We start from the raw sequence: 22,646 nt of genomic DNA, 5'->3' as shown, positions 1-22,646 counted from the left end.
TCTATTCGCTTCACAAATGCTTAAATTCCAAGACAAAATTTGAATATTTGTCAAATAATTTGAAGATAACCAAAAACATGTTTCCTGTAGGCTAGTGCATAACGTCTTACAGAATTTAAAAATATTTTAATTTAATTTTTTAATTTCTCATCAAATTCAAAAGACTGACATATACCTTTTAATTGGATACATTCATGCAATGGCTCAATAAGGCCTTCTGCTGCCTATTATCATAACTTCATTAAGAACCTATAATTTGGAATTGTTCTCTGTGACATTTTGCCAACAAGGTTAATGTATCTAGTCTGATCCACTCAGGTCCTTGTCGGGTGTCCCGGTACCTCAAAACATACTTTTGAGATGTTGGCTAACTAGAGATAGGAATTCTGTGTGGGCCCAAGGAAATGAATTTATTGATATGAGTGCTGTTCTGACCAAGAAGTTTCACTATGTTTCATGGTCAAGGCCAGTGCAGATAGTTCCCTGGTGTTTGGCAATGGCTACAAAGAAGGCCAGGTAAGAATGGAACTTCACATCAGAAGTCACCTAATAAGATTCTGCAGACACCCATAGATACTGGTTCCTGGCCTTCTCATCCTACAGAAAGGAAAATATGTGGCTGTCTTACCTGACACTCTTCTTTGATCAGGGAAAACAATTGAGGGTAGTGGAACAGCTTATTAATGCTACCATTTGCTATATATAACCCAGATGGTTTAAAAACCATCTTTACCTCCAGAATCAATTCCAAATCTGCAATATTCAAACCTTCACCTGTGTATTTCCCCATCAATAGACCCAAGTGTCACATAAGCCAAATGTTTTAGACAAGATATTTTTAGACCCAGATACAAAAGTATTTGAAGTGCTTATATCTCAATACAGTTGGACCTTTAACAATACGAATTTGAACTGCACAGGTCCACTGATACACAGATTTTTTTCAATAAATACACAGTTGGCTATCCTTATCCTCTGGTTTCACATTTTCATATTCAACCAAACACAGACTGGAACTGTATTTTCAATCCGCAGCTGGGAATTCACAGAAGTAGAGAGCTGACCATATGCACTGCTCTACGCCATTTTATATAAGAGACTTGAGCATCCACAAATTTTGGTGTCCACGAAGGGCGCTGGAACCAATCCCCCATGGATACTGAAGGACAACTGTAGTTAAGTTTTAGGGGCACCAAAAGTTATACGTGAAATTTCAACTGCATGGGGGTCGGTACCTCTAAATCCCATGCTGTTCAAGGGTCAACTGTAGTTCAATTTGAACCTGAAAATTTCAAGGAGAGAAAAATATGCAGGTGTGCTATGAACATATGCAAAATAAACAGTACACAAAGAAAAAACAGACTTTGCTCTCACATTTGCAATAAAGTTTTCTCCTTTCCTTGTAACTGTTGTTATCCTATTGGAAATTCTTGTCAAATGCTATATAATAAAAAGTTTTCAAAATAAAAAAGATTAAAATTTGGGGGGATCTCTGATTTCCGACTTGATATCTATAGGATTAAAAAGACTTCCATAGAGAAATAAAAGCTGAAGCAGTTAACAAAAGGGGAAAATGTGATTTCTCTAACTACATTTCATTTCAAACTGCTAGGACAAAATAAGAATCCCATGCTTAAATAAATGAAAAGTTACCAACTGTCTTTGATTCCTCTTGCCCATGTTTCAATAAGTATATGGGCCATTCACTTCTTTCCTTTATAGACACAGAGTAAAATACCTTGATGTCAGGAAATTGGCCCAGATAGGTATCCAGTGTCAGCAGGGACCCATCCACTAGTTTTTGATGGAAGTCTTCCCATAGCACATCACATTTCTGAAAGAAAAAGAGAAATAAAGTGAAAACTGCTGAATTGTTTAATTTAATACCTTTAATTTAATACCTTTCACTAAACTTCTAAAAAATCTGAAATTAAAAAATTTGATTAGTAATATGTCCCTAGATAGTAGATGATAGAAAAAAATGTAGATTGTCTAGGCTCGTTGGCTACCAGTTCTAAATTACAATATAGGCTATTAAAAGATTTAGCTCATTAACAAATGTGTTTCTGATTCTGAATTATAAAGAATATAGATCCCCACAGGTGACCTTTGAGACTGTGAAGAATTCCACATGGATTGCTTCTGAAGCCTTCCAGGAAATTAGAAACCAATTCAAACCAATAATAAACCACTGATGCAGCTTCCACAGAGAGAACAGAAAATTTACAGTCCTAATGGGAAAGGACCTTCCATTTATGGAGTATCAATTATGATGAACAAATATTAATATCAGATATTATTATTATTACTACTACTATCACTATGTCTAGACATTGGGTTAAATCAGTGATTTTCAACCTATTTCATCTCATGGCATACATAAAGTAATTACTAAAATTCTGCAGGACACCAAAAAATATATTTTGCCAATCTGACAAAAAAAAAGAATAGGTACATATAATTTTGGTTCATTCACACAGCTATTATTGTGTTGGCTGTTGTCAGTTTTTTTTATTTGACAGTCTAAGGAAAAAGAGGTCAGTGCCCCTGACTAAATAGCCAGGTATTGCATGTTTTAAAAATCTTGCAGCACACCATCTACCTCTTGAGGCACACAGGTTGAAAATCGCTGGGTTAAATACATATGCACACACATGCTGACATCTAATTCTCACAATAGCTTTATGAGGAAAGTCTTATTGTTGCCACTACACAGAAGAAAATACTGAAGCCCAGAGACATTATGTATCTTGGCCATCATCATGCAGTTGATCAATGACAGACTCCGGTTTGAACCCAGGTCTGTAACTTTGAGTTTGAAGCTCATGGTGTGTATGTTATGCAAGCTGCCTCGCCAGGACAGGGTTCATAACTCACCCAGCTGTGTGACTTTGGAAAACGGAACCTCCCTGAGCTGCAATTTCTCCAGTTAAGTGACTTGACAATGTAAAGTGCTTCACAGACCCACAGGCACATAGCAGGTGTGCAAAAACATCATCTCTACATTTTCCCCATTACAACAGTTGGCATCACCTGACAGTCCGCTGCTTGTTCCCCAGTATCTATGTCTCTTTCTCTTAATAATAGAAACTCAAGTTTAAGATGGCACAGGGATGCCTAGGATAGACTATATTTCCCAGCCTCCACTGCAGCTAAGTGTAGCTATGAGATGAAGTTCTGGGCAACAGAATACACTTTCAGAAAGTGCCCCCAAAAAGAGGCTAATCTTTCATAAATCTTGCTTCTTGCTAGCTAGAATGCAGAAATGAGAGCTGACAGCCAGTGTTCAGAGAGTCACCTTGAACCTGGTAGAGGCAGCAAGATTGGTAAAGATGGGTCCCTGATGCTTGTGGGTCTACCACACCATCCAGGGTCCCCACTTCCAAAGTCCTTTATGGGAGAGAGATAAATTTCTATTTTGTTAAAAACCACTTTTGGTGGGGGGTGGGGTGGGTATTTCCTTTTGTTTCTTTAAAAACTAATCCTATTTCTTACCGATCCCAAATCAAGAATTTTATGCATACAAAAAATTTTAAATCCTCAGTACGAAAAGGTTCTTCTTCTGATGTGCGTGGTCCCCAGAACATGTAGCATTCAGTTTCTTCACCATGAGAAGAACCCATATTTAGAGCTGCAACTGCAGATTCCAAAAATCCTGGCAGCCACAAGTACCAAGGTAGGGTAGCAGCTATTTCCTTAAGAATAAGTGTCAATAGTGGTACCTGCCACACATACAATGTAGTAAGTAGTGTTCTGAAAAACCAGTAACACAGGCATCTATTATTTCCTTAAAAACTCTTCATTTCATGACAAATTTTTAACTATACACCATTAATCAGAAATTTACAAAACGAATTAAGCATTAACATGATGTTAAAACAGTGTTTTTGAAGAAATGTGAGAAGATGCAATTACTTAACAGTTGCATTGGAAAATGGTGTGCGGAGGCTAGTTTCGGTAAATTCATATCCCGAACGTTTTCAAAAGAGGTAACAGCCAACACAAACTTTCCTCATAAATAAATCTCTACTTTTCCCTTGGTAATAATGAGATTATAAAGATCAAAGAAGTGGGGATGTCAGAACTTTCCTGAAGCAGCCTGATGCTGCACTGTTAACTCATCTTTCCACCGGCTGCGCAGGCCGTCGTAACATACCAGGCCTACTCTGCGCCGTGGTGGCTGCATCTCCCAGGTCTTCTGTGCCTAGATGAACATCCATGAGCTCCTACAACTGCTCTTCGTTTTAACCTTGATAAGGGAAAGCTCGGTCTAAAATGGCTGACAGTGCCGTGCCCCCTTCCCCTTCCTGCAACCTGCCAAACGAGATGGGTCAGCCCCACTCTCCTATCGCAACCTAGGCAGAAGCATGGATGGTGTAGAACTCCTTGCCCAATTGTGTTCGGGGCTCAGACTTTGGACTTGGACTCCCCTGGGCCTATCGGTGTAAAATAAACCTCCTGAACCCTGAGCCTCCGAGTGCTGCTTGGTCTTTCCGTAAGGTGAACGTCTCTGGTTCCGCAACATTTTTGGTTCCGCAACATTTTTGGTTCCACAACATTTTGACGGGGAAGCCCAGCCAAGCTGGCACCTTGCAGCCACCGGTGTGGGTGGGAGCGCAGGGTGGTGAATGGCGAGGAGGAGTCACAGAGGAGAAGGCTCGAGGTGAGGTGGGAGAGAACCAGGGCCAGGGCATCTGACACAGTAAGGCCCCGGGGCCACGACCGAGTTAGGCCTGCCTGAACGGGCGGAAGGGGAGCCTGATCACCGCCCAAGGACCTCTAGTGGTCCCCAGGTAGGGTTAACCAGGGAGGAAATGTAATAACCTCTGAATGACTGTGAGAGTGAATGTGTCTGTGATCCCATGGCACTAGCCACGGGATCTGAGTGGGCCCTAATCCGTATTTGTAGTCGGCCATAATGACATAACAGTAACTCAGCTTCGGCTGACCAGGCCCAGGGATTATAGGGGTGCACCTTAGTCAAGGCTGGCACAAGTTGCAGAGAGGCAGCAGATGGATGGGCATTTGAAAGGTCCCTTCGGGGACTCCCCCACCCTTTGTCTGTATCTGACACTGTACACGGGAACATGGGAGTATATCAGGGAAAGCCCACCGTCTTAGACTGTATGCTGAAAAACTTTGAGAAGGGCTTTTATGGGGACTATGGCATCAAAATGACTCCCAGCACTCTTCGCACTTTGTGCGAACTTGAATGGACCACCTTCAGGGTCAGTTGTCCCTTAGGGGGTACCTTGGATGTCCCCACAATCAGCCAGGTCTGGAAAGTTGTCACAGGAAATCCTGGCCACCCAGACCAGTTTCCTTATATAGATTCTTGGTTAGAAATAGTGAAGACGCTCCCCCTTTGAATATGGTTCTGCACCAACAGGCAGGGAGAGGCTAAGGTCTTCATTGTTCAGCCTGAAGGAAAACAGACCCCTCAAGTTTTTGTGGGAGACCAAGAAGATGAGCCTCCCATTGGGCCACCCCCCTATCTCAGAGAGTCTCGAGTACCTAAGGCCCCTCCGCTGCCAGATGTTAATACTCCACCACCATCGGTGCCACCTCCACCCCAAGGAGGAGAAGGCCCTCCCACACCCAGATGGGCTGGGAGACTTCACCCACACCAAGGAGCCCTCCAGATGCCAGTCAGAGAGTCTTGGGAACCCGAGAGGCTGAATGACGATGGTATAGTTCAACCTGGCCACTCCATGATGTACTACCAGCCAGCCCTTCTCCACCATTGACCTCCTCAATTGGAAGCATAACATCCCGCCGTATTCTGAGAAGCCGCAGGCCATGATAGACCTCAAAAAATCCCTCTTCCAGACACACTGGCCAACCTGGGAAGATTGCCAGCAGCTCCTCTGTACCGTGTTCAACACGGAGGAGAGGCGTCGGATTATCGGGGGGGCCATCAATGGCTAGAAGATAATGTCCCCGCAGAGGTGAATGATCCAGCAGGCTGGGCCCTAAGGGCGGCCCCCAAGGAGCGCCCCAACTGGGACTTCACCACTGAGGAAAGCCAGGGCCATATCCGGCACTACCAGGAGGCAATCGCTGTGGAATTCGAAGGGGGTGCCAAAAAGCCAATGAACATGGCCAAAATCTCCTCAGTAACACAGCAGCTGGGGGAAACCCCTGGGAACTATTATGAAAGGCTTTGCAAGGCACACAGGATCTACACACCCTTTGATCCCGAGGCACCAGAGAGCCAGCAAATGGTCAACACTGCCTTCATGGCACAGGCCACCCCTGACATCCGGAGAAAACTCCAGAAACAGAAGGGTTTCACCAGCGTGAATATCACTCAGTTGATAGAAATAGCCAACAAAGTCTATATGAACAGAGGAGCTGCCGCCGAGTGGGAGGATGACAAGAAGATGAAGAAAGTTAGCCTCCTAGCAGCGGCCCTCAAAGAGGAGGGATCAAGAGGGCAAAAGAAGACTTGCCCACCAAAGGGGGGAAATTGATGGGCCCCACTGGTGGCAGACCAATACGCCTATTGCCAGGAGACTGGGCACTGAAAAAATTAGTGTCCAGGAAAACCTCGGAAACCTAGCAAATATCAAGGGGAGCCACAAGAAGGCAACCTTGTAAGGGGACCGGGCTTGCCCCATGAGCCCAGGGTAAGGATGAATGTCGAGGGCCAAAATGTGACTTTTATGATAGACACTGGAGCAGAACACTCGGTAGTCACTACGCCTGTGGCCCCCTGGGGAGGAGAACAGCCACAATACTTGGAGCAACAGGGGACCGGGCAGTTCAGAAATCCTTCTGCCAAGCTCGCTGTGTGAACTTGGGGGCCATTGGGTACGGCATGAGTTCCTGCACATGCCAGAATGCCCCATCCTTCTCCTCGGCTGAGACCTCCTCTCTAAGCTAGGGGCCCAGATAACCTTTGGATCAGGAGGGGCTACCACCCTGCAGCTACACCCCAGTAGGGAAGACTCCACACCCCTCATTATGGCAGTCGGCACCCCAAGAGAGGGAGAGTGGAGGCTGTTTAGCACTCTGGAATAGAGTGACACCCCCCCCCCCAGGTTTTGGGTGGAATTTCCTCACATCTGGGCTGAAGATAACCCTCCTGGACCTGCCGTCAACCAGGCCCCAGTGATAGTTGAGCTAACACCCAGAGCTCACCCACAGAGGCAAAGGCAGTATCCCATCCCCGAGAGGCACCCTTGGGTACCCGAGACCACCTAGTCAAGCTCAGGGATTCTGGTATCCTGGTCAAATGCCAATGGCCTTGAGACACTCCCCTGCTGCCTGTCAATAAACCCAGGGGTAGATACTGGCCAGTGCAGGACCTCTGGGCCATCAACAAAGTAACTGTCCCCTTGCATCCAGTGGTTCCAAACCCATACACCCTCCTCAGTCAGGTCCCTGGCACCGCCACATGGTTCACCTGCCTAGACCTAAAGGATGCCTTCTTCTGCCTTCAGCTCGCACCCCAGAGCCAGCCCTTATTTGCCTTTGAATGGACAGATGCAGACACAGGAAGACAGGTGCAACTGACCTGGACCCAGTTACCACAGGGTTTTAAGAACTCACCCACCCTGTTCGAGGAGGCTCCAGCTGCCGACTTAGCCACTTACCCACGAGAGGGTGTCTGTCCAATGTACCCTTATCCAGTATGTGGATGACCTACTCCTTGCCAGCGAAACCAAGGAAAATTGCATGGCAGGAATACGGGCCCTCCTCAAATTACTGTCAGAAGCTGGGTATCGCGTCTCATGGAAGAAGGCCCAGATCGGCCAACGGCAAGTCCGGTACCTCAGGTTCCTCCTTTCACAAGGCCGCTGGGCCCTAGGACCCAAGAAAAAGAATGTGATCACCTCGCTGCCACACCTCAGATGAAGAGAAGCCTTCAAGAGTTCCTAGGGGCTGCAGGGTTTTGCTGGATGTGGATTCTGGGCTTCTCAGCAATAGTGAGACCCCTTTATGCTGCCTTAGCTGGTCCTGACTGAAGTCCTCTGTTGGACAGAGGAAGCAGAGGAGGCATTCCAGAGCATCAAATCAGCCCTTGGACAAGCCCCTGCATTGGGACTGCCTGACTTTGAGAGACCATTCAACCTGTTCATCCATGAAAAGGACAAGATAGCTTTGGGGTACTCACACAGCCTGTCAGTCCATGGCAAAGGCCCATTGCATACCTGTCTAAGAAAATGGACTCAGTAGCCACTGGATAGTCCCCCTGTCTCTGTACCCTAGCAGCTACCATCCTCCTCATCAAGGAAGCTGACAAGCTCACTCTCGGACAGGAATTGAATACCAAGATACCACACTCAGTTGTATAGCTCATGAACAGCCAAGGGCACCAGTTCCTCTCAAACTCCCACCTAGCTCAATATCAGGGGTTACTCTGCAAGAGCCCCCGCATCACCCTGGAAACTGTATGCAGGTTAAACCCAGCCACCTTCCTCTCCACAAAGGTGAGCAGGATCATGACTGTGCAGTGGTAACTGATGAGGTCAGTGCGAGTCGCCCGGACCTGTGGCACCAGGCCATCCAAAACCCGGAGCTAACACTGTTTTGTGATGGCAGCAGCTATCTCCAGGAAGGGGTCCACAAGGCCAGGTATGCAGTAACCATATCTGAAGAGATCTTAGAAGCAAAGGCGTTGCCCGCCAAGTGGTCAGCACAGAGGGATAAACTGCAAGCTCTGATCCAGGCCCTAACCCTTGGTAAGGGCAAGCAGGTTAACATCTACACTGACTCCCGCTACACATTTGCCATGGTCCACATACACAGGGCCATCTACAGAGAAAGAGGCCTCCTCACAACAGCAGGAAAAACTATTAAGCAGAAATCTTAAAACTACTAGAAGTTGTTTGGCTCCCAAGGGAAGCAGCCATTTTCCACTGCAAAGGACACCAGAAAGGAATTGACCTCTCTGCAAAAGGAAGCCGCTTAGCAGATGAGGCAGCGAAAGCAGCCACCCAGAAGGAATTGTCCCATCCAGATCCAACTCCAGTCCTCGCCCCAGTAAAAGATTCCCACCAGCCTAAGTACACCCCTGAGGAGACTAAATGGGCCAAGGAAGAAGGGGCTACCTTCATGGCACAGGGCTGGTTGCCACTACTGGATAGCCGTATCATAGTCCCGGTAATCTTCGGGCCTCACCTGGTACCTGAGTACCATTAGCTCACCCATCTTGGAAAAACTGCCCTGGAAACCCTTCTGAAAAAACAGTATTACATCAGCCATCTGCGGGCGCTGTGCTAAGCAGTAGGGGAACGGTGCGCTGCCTGTGGAACAACACGCATTCCATGCCTTGGCCCTCTCCTGGAGTCCAGAGAACAGGAAACGCCCCTTTTGAGGACCTAGAGAGAGATTTCACGGAGGTCCTGTCCAGGCGCGGGTACAAGTATCTCCTAGTTTTAGTTTGCACATACTCAGGATGGGCCGAAGCATTTCCCACCAGGACTGAAAGAAGCAGAGAAGTCACAAAAGCCCTCCTATGGAAAGTCATCCCTAGATTCAGCCTACCGCTGAGCATCCACAGTGACAATGGACCAGCCTTCATAAGCTGAAATCATCCAGACCCTGTTGAAGGCCTTTGGCATATCATGGAAACTCCACAAGGCATACCGGCCTCAGAGCTCAGGGAAAGTAGAGCGCATGAACTGTACCCTTAAGGAAACATTAGCCAAATACAGCCAAGAAACCAGTCTCTCCTAGGTAGATCTACTGCCCTTGGCCCTGCTACGTACCCACTGCACCCCTGGAAAGTTAGACTTTTCCCCTTTTGAGATAGTATATGAAAGGCCTCCCCCCAAGTTTAGGAAGCATCCCAGGAGACCTAGTATGAGTCAAGGATCGGAAAAAGGAGACCCTCAGGCCACGTTGGACAGGACCCCACACCGTAGTTTTAACCACCCCCATTGCTCTTAAAGTTACAGGTATCACCCCGTGGGTCCATCATTCCAGAGTCAAGAAAGCCCACATTATTCCTGAGGAGGAGCGCTCAGATGACTGGAGACCCCTCAAGATCCAGCTAAGGTGGACAGCTACCTGATGAGCACAGAACACCTCTGGTTCCTAGTTGCAGCCGTATTCATCACCATGATCCTTGGACTTGGACTTGCTGTGACAGCCCCTCCTGACTGGACTTTAAAATTCAGTCTCCCGCCTAACCACAGCCAAGGTCCTAGCTTTATGAGGGTATTGGCTGCTAGATGACTTTAATGATGCCCTCTGAGGCTTGCTGCCTCCAGGGCATCAAAGTGGGGAATGATAAGGGAAAACTCGGTCTAAAATGGCCAACAGTTTCCCCCAGGACTTCCCCTTCCTGCAGTCTGCCAACTTTCCCAGGCACCAAACTAGATAGGTTAGCCCTGCCCTCCTACCCCAAGGTAGGCGGAAGCATGTACAGTATATAACTTCTCGTCTGACTGTGCTCTGGGCTCAGACTTTGGACTTGGACTCCTCTGGGCCCACCAGCATAAAATAAACCTCCTGAACCCCGAGCGTCCGAGTGCTGCTTGGTCTTTCCATAAAGTAAATGTCTCCGGTTCCTCAACAACCTGACAGGTGGCTTTCTAATATCAGTAATAAATGAACAACTGGGCATGATGGCAGTGATGTGAATACAAAAACTTTAAATGTGTTATTAGTAGGCACACTTATTATTCTCCCTTTGCACATGAGGAAACTAAAGCCCAAGAAGTTAAAGAACTTGTCCAACCTCACTCATCACACAGACCTGGCCCATTCAACCTTCCTCAAAAGAGTAATATCCACTTGCTCACTTCCAGACTGCCCTCGGCTATAAACTGGATTTCAGGTGTTAAGACGTGTCTAGGAACAAGGCGTTCAAGAAGTTAAACTCCTATTAGAAGGCCAACTGCATCTGTCCCCAGGCTCTGCAGACCAGTGAACAGACTAGCTGTTGTTTAAGTGAAATAGATGCTCTTCCCAGCTCCTGTCCCTGCTTTCCAAGAGGGATGGGGAAAGAAAGGGCGCAGAGGTGAAGTCAGTACACAACCACATGCCATGAGCCCATTGTCTTGCTGAAATGGACTGTTAAGATGGGTAGTAAGGGACAGAAAAATGCTATTCTTATTTTGAGGAAAAATAACCTTTAACCACAGCTTTCTACCCAAGTGGCCTTACAATCAGTTCTCTAATGACTGAATTTGGGATGATCTGGGTGGCAGAATTTTATGGTGCCTTCTGGGTTCCTGGTGTCCCCTCATGATTAAAGCCAAGAAGTGGTAAGAGGGATCAGGGAATAGGCTGAGTGCACAGAAATCAGTGGGAGGCTAACAGAAGCACCCTGAGGCCTCCTGTGTGGGGCCATCCTGGCTCTTACCTCTCCAACCATCTTCACATCTTCCCGTCCATACCAATCAGGCTCATAGACTTCATGCAGCGACTCGGTGAGCTTCATCGAGGCTTCTTGCATGCCTAGCGTTGGAGAAAAACAACTCCTGTTAGAAATGCCTGAGGAGTCTCTTCCTTTCCCCTATTTTTCCACGTGAGAGAAAAATATTCATTAATCATTTAAGCAAAAATTGTGGAGGCACAGCTGCTAATTGCATCTATAATCACATCCTTGCTTGAGGGCTCTCTAAGACTTATTTGATTACAGTGTGCATTTTCTATCATTTACATGACGATAGATATTGGGTCTTGACAAAATCAACAAGGTGTCCTACTCTGAAAACAACAATAATAATGTGTCCTATTATGCATGCTGTCACTTGCTAAATGGCATGGAACCATAAATGTATAGGACACCTAGAATACTTGTCCATAAAAGTACAGAGTCCCCAAAATAAAATTAATACTAAATGACTTTAAACACAAGAAATGAAGCATTTTTTAGAAGCAGGTAAAAGCAAAATCAATAGACTTTTAGGACATAACAGTTGAAGGTGGTTTAAGTGGTCTAACAATTTTTGAAGGAAAAAAAATATTTATTTTTCCAATATTATTAAAATCTATATATACAGTTTTAAATCAGAACTCTCAGAAAGCTTAACACTCTTAAGTCTATGGGTCAGAATCTCAGTAGAAATACATTTGGTATGCTATAATAATTTGGTTATTAATAATTGGATAGATATAAAGTTTCCAAGTGCAATATGGTAATATGAAGTACCACCAAGTCTTTTCTACCCCTCCTTCCAAACACGGAGGTGAAGTGTGGATGGCCAAGGAGATAGCTCAGGCTGAGAACAAAACAAGATGGATTCTTTGGCTGGTGACTTGGAGAAGTGCTTCTCTAACACCAGCCAGAAGGTGGAACCTGGTGGAGTTGGTTTCTTGGCTTTTGTGACTACGAAATATGAAAGGGGGCAGGATAAAGGGAGAGGAGAGAATGAGTGCTGTCATTGGAAACAAAAACACAACTTATAACTTAATGCCAGTGAATCAAAGATAGAAAGTTTTTTTAAACTGTAAGCTGCAACAGTCTAGACTCAACTGGGTGCTTGTTGGATTTAAGGGAGTCCATTCTGGCTTCCATTGAAAGAGAAAAAACAAAACAAAAGATGTCTGAAATGACAGAAGTATATCCTTGAAGAGTATGTATAAAAGTCAACATGTAATTTGGTATTTCATAGTACTTTCCCATTCTCTAGGCACAGAATGACCCCACTTTCCTTCCCCTGATAACAAGGAGATACATATTTGGTCTTTGCACATTATTGGCTGGAACATGATTCAGGGCCACATGAAGTGTCAAAGCCTGTAGGCCTCTCCCCATGAAGTGCATCACTGAGCATATTAAAGGAATCCTTTACAACAGGCTGAAACACCTCAACCACAGGATGAAGCCCCAGCAGACTAGGGTGGGGAAAACAGTGATGACTCAAGTCACTGGGAACTCTGATGAAATGAGAGTCCTGTAGGTGTACAAAAGCCAAAAAATCATGCAAAAACCTGCATCTGTCCCCTAACACTTTGAATTCAAGCAAATGAGGATGCTCTCTCTTGTACATGTGGTCATTGTGAGGTGGGTGCAACATGATCTCAAGTGTCCACATTCACCCCTCCCTAAGTACAGGCAAATCTATACTAAAAATGTAACCCTAAAATTCATACCAAATGTTAGTCACTGGATGATCCCCTTCCATATTTAGATGCCAAAAGGCTTCTGAAGTTTTTTCCTTATAAACAACTGTTTAGATAGGTTACTAATTTCTTAATAAGAAGGAAAAGAAATAATGGTATTATTGGACAAATAACCTTTATGGTGAAAATAAAACTGTGAATGTAAGCTTAAAATAAATTTACATAAGCCCTTACTCATTGAGGTTGAAAGCAAAATGTTACAGTAAATATGTCTAGCAGCCAAAAATAACTACTAATTGCTGTGTGGCTAAGTAGTGATGGACAATTTGGAACGAATCCATTTTGACACAGAAATTGTTCCTAGAACACTTCATAGGAAGTACTTGGAAGGATATGCAAGTGAACAAGACACACGCCTTGCTTTTAAGGAGCACAGAGACTGGCAGAGATTTCAGGAACTCAGAATTTACTCTGCTGACAGACACAAGAGGAAAAAAGCTAAAACCCAAGTTTCTTCAATGTAATTTGGCAACATTAAAGCACAACAGATGCTAAATGGCATTTAATAACATTTAATAGCCAACATTTTCTTAAAAGATCAGTGACTTTCATAGAAGAATTACTGTCTTACTACTAGATAGGAACCACTTCCCTCTCTTCAAAATTTTGGGCTTTCTCCAAGGCATTTATTGTAACAACCTCTATTTACATTTGCAACCAAATTTGTGAGTCTCTATTTCATGATCTGAGATTTGTTGCATAGACTACACTGCTACACCAGTCCTCTTTGCTTAAGCAGCCTGAGGATATGTTTTAGTTAAAAATAACATCAGTTAAAATGCATTATTACAATAACCAGCAGCAGCTTTAAACCACCAACAGAATATCTAAAATATTGCAAGTTTTACCCATTGTTTAGAAGAGAGTCATTTAAGAAGACAGGGGTTGCCTCAGGTAAAAGGAAGTCTTTAGTCTAGAGTGTCAGAGGGGAGAGTTAGTAGGGGAAAAATAGGCAGATTATGAAACAGCCCTACAGCTGGGGTCATGTTGCCACATAACAAGTCACATATAATTCATTACACCACCTGGGCTATGCTCTACTTAGAGAAAGATCTTGTGTGTTCACTATCCCCGTGTCTGGCCTCCACTACTACCCACATCCCAGTGACTCCTCACTCCAGATCCCTACTGGACATTTCCACTTGGATGTCCTACCAGTACCTCTAACTTCACATATTCAAAACAAACAGAACTTTCCTGTCAAAACCTGCCCTCACTCCTCTTCCCAATCCTCGTATCACCCAGTTGTCTCAGTTAGAAAACTGGAAGTCATCTTTCATGCATCCTATTTTACTGAATTGGTCAGCAAGACAAGCCAATTCTGTCTGATATTCAAATGAAGTCCCTTCCTTCCAGGCCCACTGCCACAGCACTCAAAAAGAACCCATCATCTATTATTTAGATTAGACCAAATAACTCACGTAAATGGTTGAGCAAGCACTTACACACAGCGAACAGTCAAATGTCAGCCTTCATAAAAACTACTTTTGGAGGCAGTGTGGCACAGTAATTAAGATCCTTATTTGCAATCAACCGGCCTGTGTTAAAATCTTGGTTCCATCATATACTATCTGTGCAATCTTAGGCAAATTACCCAGCTACCCTAAATCTCATTTTTCCAAAGCATACATTACTAATAAATAATAGTGCATGCCATAGGTTGCAGTGAGAATCACATGGAATTAAACAGTTAAAACTTGTGTCAGTGCCTGGCACGTAAGAGTTCAATAAATGCTTACCATTATTATTATTGTGCTAGACTTCTAAGTCTCCTTGGAGTTTCGTTTCCTCTAGCCTGAATTCCACACAACCACAAAAATCACTTTTCTAAAATGCTAATCTGATCATGTGACTCATATTCTTGCCTATAATAATGTAATGATACTCTTCCCTGCTGATGGAATAAGCTCCCAATATGATGAAACACATAAGCACCTCTTTGTACAAACGTTGCCTGCCTTTCCATTGAGCTCAATATCCTACATGCCCTTCTACCTGAAAAGTCCTTCCAGCATCAACCTCCTTCTTTGGTATATCTTATAACCTGATGACCAGGCCCATTCAAGTGTAAGTTCCTAGGAAAGACCATTCCTGACCTGGTATCCTGTCCCTTAAGTAGAGTGAGGGTCTGTCTTCTGTTATGATGGCACATGTGTGGACAGAGCTGACTCCATCTTGAAAAACTGAGTCCGTCATAAAGCTTATACCAGATTAACTTTTGAGTGAATGAGTCCAGACCTTTGAGCCCTCAGTGGACTCTGGAATGTGTATAGAGGTTTCAGGATAGTCACAGAGCTTCAGTTACTCCTTCCTGTGGGGCAAGGAGCCCTAGATATTATCTACCTCATTAGTTCACCCTGGCCCTGGGCCTGCCAATGTCTGGTCTCCCCCTGACCACCCACACACTTCTTTCCTTGTACCTAGGCCCATCTCTAAGGCAGGATAAAAGAGGGTGGTCTAGAAGGTGAAAGATTCAGAGATCAGAATGTCCTGCTGCCGCCCAGGACCCATTTCTGTACATAAGTTCCCTATTAAACTCTGTAAGTCAAAAAGCTGGATTTGTCTGCCTGGTTCTTGGGTCTCTTGGCTCCTTCGGCATCTGGGTGCCACTTGGCACACACAGCCTTTTCACAGAACAGCATACAATGCATATTTCTGTTAAAATGCATATTACAATGCACATCAGGCTTTTTTGTTTATTCAACTTTCTCCCCATCTCTACTGCAAGCTCCATGACAGCAGGCACTGTGTCTTGTTCATCTCTCATCTCCATCCCCTAGAAGAGTGTCAGGCCCATAAATGAGGCTGAATGCAATGTTTGCTGCTAAAATGAATGAGAGCATAAGATCTACCTTACAAAGCTCAAGAATCAGCAGAAATAATAAAAACCTACGAGGTGAATGCCACCCAGAGATTAGTGATGATAAGATGAGTAGAGTTTAACACAATTTCACAGAATCCCGGTGGTGGTGGTAGAGATTTGGAGGTTTCTAAGAATAACTGGAGCACTTTATAGATAAGGAAACCAAGGCAACTGAGAGGCTCAGTGATTTCCCACGATTGTTCCTGGAACTAGACCCAGAGCCCATCACCCTACAGAACTACATCTTATTCCTCCATAACCTTGCCTGCAGTATAGTACAATTAGTTGGCTAGAGTTCTTTTTTGTGAAAACAGAAAAATGTGCCATGAAGGCACTTTGAAAATAAAAATTATTGATCGACTTAATGTATAACCCTTGTCTTTAAGTGTGTTCCCAAAACCCAAAATGTGCTCCAAGGAACTCTAACTCTGTAAGACTTTGAAAAGAGAAAAGCATTCTGCAGTTAAATAATTGGGAAATGCTGCCTACTCCATTAGGCATTCTGGTAATTACATTAATATGTCAAGGGTACTGATAAACTCTTTAGTACCCTGTTTAAAAATTTACTTTAACCGGTTAAAGTAATGTAACCGGTTAAAGTAATGTAAATGTGGATTACTTGGTTAAAGTAATGTAAATGTGGATCTCTTTTGTGGAGTGCCATTTGTTAACATCATTCAATGAGGAAAACGTGATTGATCCTTACTCCTTCTGGAGATGTGACCATTAGAAGTAGAAGAAAGGTTGCCCTGGTGGTCCACCCAGTGTCTCTCTGGAGCTAACACTTCACTCAGTGGATTCTCCTTCTAGACCACATTAAGGAAAAGAATTAAGCCAGTCTTTTTAAACAGGATTCTCCATACTAAAGTGGTAAAATAGACCAAAATATCTACATTTTTGGGAAAGAGATCCAATTCACTCATTTATTCAACAACTGTTTCCAGTTTTTAAAAAAATCAGCTAACAGAAAAAATTCTGTGTTTAAAATAATATATGACCTCTTGTCTTCAAATCCTAAATCAATAATTAAAGAAATACCTAGAATGCCTTCTATTTTCTGACTGGCCTATTATAAATAATAAATACTTAAGGTTAATTATTTTAGTGCAGTTAATCATGAACTCTATGAGTTTGTAGAAGTTAAATTCTCTGAGCCTTACTTCTTTGCAAATGTAAAGTAAGGCTAATGTCAGCACCAGCCAGGTGGTTCAGTTGTTTGGAGCATCGTCATGTGCAACAAAAGAGTTCACGGGTTCAACCCCTGGTCAAGGCCAGTAAGGGGGTCAACCAATCGATGTTTCTCTCTCATGTCAATGTCTCTCTCTCTCAGTATCCTCAGGTGAGGATTAAAAAATGAAAAGGCTAATGTCATTTATCATATAGCTGTGTTGGGTGGTTACAAAGAGGTAATATGCCTAAAACACTCATTACACAAATTAACACATACCAAGTGCTCATTAAAAAAACTAACAGTAGTAAATTGTCATTATTCCATTGTATAAATGAACTCTAATATGTGAAACTACTGCCCTACCAATGGTCAGACAGTTCAAAGGCAGTATAAGAGTGGATAAGAGCAGGGCCTTAGAGATACACAGACCAGAGTATATATCCAGGCCTGTTGTTTACGAGGCACATGACTTTGGACAAGTTATTTAATCCCTCTGCACCTTGTTTTTCTTACGTATAATATAAAGATAATAAAGTACTTGCCTCGCAGAGTTGTCATGAGGATTAAAATTATATGTCTTACATATAAAACTTAAATACATTTTAGTTTAAAAATCAACTTTAGCTTCCGGTTAAGATGGCAGAGTAGATAAATGTGATACTGGCATACTCCCATAACCATATCAAAGTTACAGCTAAACTACAGACAGCATTCAGAACCACCTGAAATCTAGCTGAACGGAAGCCCTATAACTGAGAATACACTGGTAAGAGGAAGGGAGACATGGAATAAGCTGGTCCCATATAATGTGTGGTGGTTAAAACTCAGGAAAAATAGGCTGTGGAGGTCCCCCAAAGGAGTGGGGGGTCCCAACCCCTCAGTCCAAAGCTCCAGTACAGGAAGAGAAGTCCCCATAACTTCTGGCTGTGAAAACCAGTGGGGATTGTGGCTCAGTGAGATGAAAGGCTGCAGGAGTCCCAGTGCTTCCTCTTAAAGGGCCCACACAAACTTACTTAGGCTTACTTTCTCTGAGCTCCAGTGCTGGGGCAGCAACTTGAAAGGTTTCAGGGACATATGGGGAGGATCTGAAATGTCTGGCTTCAGGGCAAGAGATGGAGAGGCAGCTTTCTCCCAGACAGAAGTGCTGGCAGAGGCCATTGTTCCTTTGCTGAGCCTTCCCCCTGCATGTGAAGGTGGGCACCATATCTGAGTATCCATCAACCTAACACTATTCACCCTGCCCTGTTGATTCCCTGAGACCTCACCCCACTCAACCTGGGGGCCCCTTCCAGAGGCTTTACCATACAAATACCCTGTCTTAGCTCATGTTGTGGACTTTCCTAAAATATCTCAAAAGTTCACAAACCCTAAACAAGCAGCACCTGGCCTGGGCATGCCCTGAACCTCTTGCTAAATGACCCCAGGCCTGGCACTAGCTACACCTATACTCAGTTCACAGCTTGGCCACTCCTAGGCAGCTCCAAGTCCAGCACAAGTAGCAGGCATCTGCAGATCACTCTGTAGTTCATGACAGGTGGTCCTGGAAGACCACAGGTGGCAGAAGATCTTGGCCTGCACCTTCCAGGAGGCCCCAGAGCCAACACATCTGGTGACCAGCTATAGACCCAACCTATGCCATGTATGAACACACAAGGGGCAGACTCAGCAGGCACCAGAGCCCTGCTGAAGAGTAGAGTTTTGCTCTGTGGGATGGGCTCCTACCCAGCTACTCCACTGTAGCTGCAGTCCCTGTCCTCCTCGTGGCCAATAGGCCTGAGGGTCAATCCCTCACATTGATGTGCCAACAGCAATCAAGGCAATACTTCTACTAGCAAAATAAACTTTAAAACAAATACTATAACAAGAGACAAAGAAGGATCCAGGAATTCCACTTCTGGATATTTATCTGAAGAAACCCAAAACACTAAATTGAATGGACATATACATCCATATACTCAGTGCAGTGTTGTTTACAATAGCCAAGACATGGAAGCAACCTAAGTGTCCTTCAATAGATGAATGGATAAAGAAGAAGTGGCGCATATATACAATGGAATGTGACTCAACTATAAGAGAAGAATGAAATCTTGCCATCTGCAACCACATGAATGAACGTAGAGGGTATTATGCTAAGTGAAATAAGTCAGACAGAGAAAGACAAATACCATATGGTTTCACTTACATCTGGAATCTAAAAAAATAAATAAATAAACAAACAAGCAGAACAAAAACAGACTTACAGATACAGAGAACATTTTCACGGTTGTCAGATGGGAGGGGTTGGGTGAATAGGTGAAAAAGGTAAAGGGATTTAGAAGTGTAAATTGGTAGTTACAGAATAGTTATGGGAATGTAAAGCACAACACAGGGAATATAGTCAATAATAGAGTAATAACTAACTATGTATGGTGTCAGATAAGTACTAGATTTATCCTGGTGATCACTTTGTAACTTATATAAATTTCTAATCACTGGCTTGTACACCTGAAGCTAATGTAATATTGTATGTTGACTGTATTTAATTTAAAAATCAATTTCATTAATTTTTTATCATGACTAATTTTTACTATTAAGATTTTCATTATTTTATTATTTATCACTCTCTTTGAAATTAATTTCACACATCTGAATTGAAGTTCCTAGAATAAATTCTTAGAAATGGAACTACTATGTCAAAAGGCATGCCAAACAACACATTTAAAGGCTTCTTCCAAACTGCTCTCCTGAAAGCTATCCCTGGCCAGCAGCCACAAGGAGCAGAGCAGCACACACTCACATTCTTGACAGCTCAAGGAGCCTCACCAGGCTCTCTGTGGCCTGCAGGCAGGCTGTTCCCAGCATGGCTCCCTGTCTCTCCCCACTGCTAGGTAAGCCCCTATCTGACCCTGGCCTAGTGAGGAAACTCACTCAAAAGACCAACCACCATCAGGTCTTCCCCTATGCAAGTAATAATAAAGGCTATGTCTTTCCCCTCTGGTCCTCCATGTGGTGTTTTTTTTTTGGACTAGCAAAGAACAGCGTGGCGCTCCTGGGATTGGAGCTCCTATGGTACACCTGGCTTAGCAGGCAGGATTGGCAGTATAGTCCAGAAAACTCCGGTTTCCAGTCCGAGGATGTGGGCATGCCTAACAGGGAAATCCCTGGAGGGAAATCCCGGGGAGATTGGGAGGAGGGACACTCCTGGGGTGGCCAGGGGAAATTCTGAGATGGGCCACAGGTTCCATATGTTTTGAAGTAGCAAGCTTCTAGATTAATAGGGATCAACAAGGGACTGGGGGGACAACCCCTGCCTCGGGCTTGATTGCTCAAAATCCTGAGAACCTTGGGAAAAGATCAAGCAGGGAAGCCAAAGGATTGCCAGGCACAGTTGGCACAGTGTCCAGTTTGCTAGTCTGAGGAGGAGGAAGCTGACTCTGGCCTGAATCCGGGCTGTGGTAGCACACCCAGAATAAAACCCCAGTTAAGTGGGACCCTACTCCTACAAGGAGATACTTGTTCAAAAAGAACCAGTCCATGCTGCCCCCAACCCTGTGCCAGCTGGAGGAGGAGCATGTGAGGAAGAAAGAAACTAGCACTTTTGCATTCTAATTGTTCTCTTGGAATGTTACATCTTACAGAAAGGCAGAGATCTTTGTCACTTGCTTTATAAGCATACCTATAATCATGTCATTTTAAGTTTTGTCATTCGCAGACACTGTTTTACTCATGCATTTGCAAAGAGATTTCATCTTAAAGATCCATGGAAAGGACTATGACTTATTCTAAAATAGTTTTCCGAGAACAAATTTTCAATCATGCCTTCAGACTGAATTTGTGGAGGTGCTGGAGGATGGTCTGGATGGAGAGGAGCTGATCACATGGGCCTGGGTGAGCTGGGGATGGTTATTGTTTTTTTGTGACTTTGTTCAAAGTACTGCTGGTTTGGAGGATGTATTTTGTTTTCCAGATATAAGGGCGCTTGTATTTTCCTTTGAGCAGTTTGGTAAATTATCTTTGTAAGCAATACCAAAACATCTATATTTTTCTCCCTACCTGATCCCTCTAGAATTTGGAAACTTAATGAGTGAGTATTGGAGCTCCTACAGTACACCCTAGTAAAGACCTGTCACCCAACACTAGAGACTAAGTCTATTGTATTTTATTTTAATTACTCTAGTATACGTCTTTGAACATGTATTTAAAATTTTATTATATCTGGAGTTGAGAAGGAGAGAGTAGATTGTGATGTTGGGAGTCTCACTTTTTTCTGAATGTTTGGCCAGTTTATCCCAGACCCCTTGTGAGACATTCCATTCTCTCCTCACTGATCTCAAAATCTGCCTTGTGACCCATCATACCCATAGGTACACTCAGATATGAACCCCTGCTGGGAGCTGGATGATACCGGGCAGGAAGAGATGGAACCCTCGTCCCTAATGCTCTCTCCTCCCTCCACCACTGGCCTCATTTCTTTGCCTTTTATAGCTGCAGCAGAAACCAACGCCATGGCCTCTTTGTCCCCATACAGTGTCAGGGTTACAGGTGTGGCTGGTCTCCACAAATCACAGGCAGTCCAGGACTGTGATTCCTGATAATTCTCCACACCTGTCACTGCCACAATTCTTGCCCCTTCCAACTAGAGGCTTAAGTGTGACTCTGTGAGTGTTCTCTTGGGACATGCTCTCCCTCAGGGTGTAAACCAGCTGCAGCTTTTCTTAAGGTCTCGAGCTTGCTCTAACAACTTTCCTAGAAATCTCTGGCACATGGGAGGCCCTTACTCCCAATTTCCAGCATTAGGGCAGACATTTTTTTCCTTGTATATTCTGATTATCACTTCAATGGGAATTTGGAAGTAGGTGGATTGGAACACCTGTGATCAAGTACCATCTTGCCAGAAAGCCAAATGGCTTTGTAATTAACACTCAATCCTGTCACTCATGAATTACAAGAACAACCTGCGCTTGGTAACATTCTGTAAACAACTCACACACATTACCTTTGATAGCTGCTAAATATCCTCGGAGTTCTCGCTGAAGTCTGGTACCCTCTGCCTGGAAAACACACAAAGAGATGCTTAGCCCCTTGTCTATATTTTGCACGCAAACGTGTACCAAGCAGTAAGTCTCAGAATTATTATTGCCAAAGCACTCTTGAAAGAACATAAATGTGTGGATACAGACTAAACAAGCCCATAAGTCTAGACATGTATAGAGATTTTATTCAGTTTAAAAGAAAAGGACAAGGCAAGCACAATTTTGCTAAGAATGGAAATTGTGGCCCACCAAAAAGATTCCTACATATTCAAGAGCCAGCAAGTCTATAAATTTTGGCACATGGGTTATAAGGGGAGGAAACTGATCACCACTGTCCAATAGGGTAGCCCACTAGCCACATGTGGCTACTCAGTGCTTGCAACATGACTAGTCTAAATAGAGATGTATTATAAGAGTAAAATACACACTGATTTCAGGGACTTCATTTAAAAATTTTTCATTAATATATTTTATCAATTGCATGTTAAAGCAACAATATTTTGGATACACTGAGTTA

At 43.8% G+C, this 22,646-nt stretch overlaps 1 protein-coding gene across 3 annotated transcripts in view; it reads right to left on the bottom strand.

Moving 5' to 3' along the window:
* Positions 1-22,646, bottom strand: part of AMPH (amphiphysin) — a 240,644-nt gene that overhangs the window by 85,740 nt on the left and 132,258 nt on the right. For all 3 annotated transcript variants that reach the window (XM_087821084.1, XM_016199145.2, XM_016199144.2), the window contains exons 3-5: positions 22,093-22,147; positions 11,318-11,412; positions 1,739-1,834 (exon numbers count right to left, since the gene is read on the bottom strand). In XM_087821084.1, coding sequence (XP_087677210.1) covers positions 1,739-1,834; positions 11,318-11,412; positions 22,093-22,147 — 246 coding nt within the window. The remainder of the gene's footprint in view (positions 1-1,738; positions 1,835-11,317; positions 11,413-22,092; positions 22,148-22,646) is intronic.

Source organism: Miniopterus natalensis, chromosome 10, assembly GCF_054644295.1.
Source record: "Miniopterus natalensis isolate mMinNat1 chromosome 10, mMinNat1.hap1, whole genome shotgun sequence".
Taxonomy (NCBI): domain Eukaryota; kingdom Metazoa; phylum Chordata; class Mammalia; order Chiroptera; family Miniopteridae; genus Miniopterus; species Miniopterus natalensis.
This window is presented reverse-complemented; position numbering and strand designations above follow the sequence as displayed.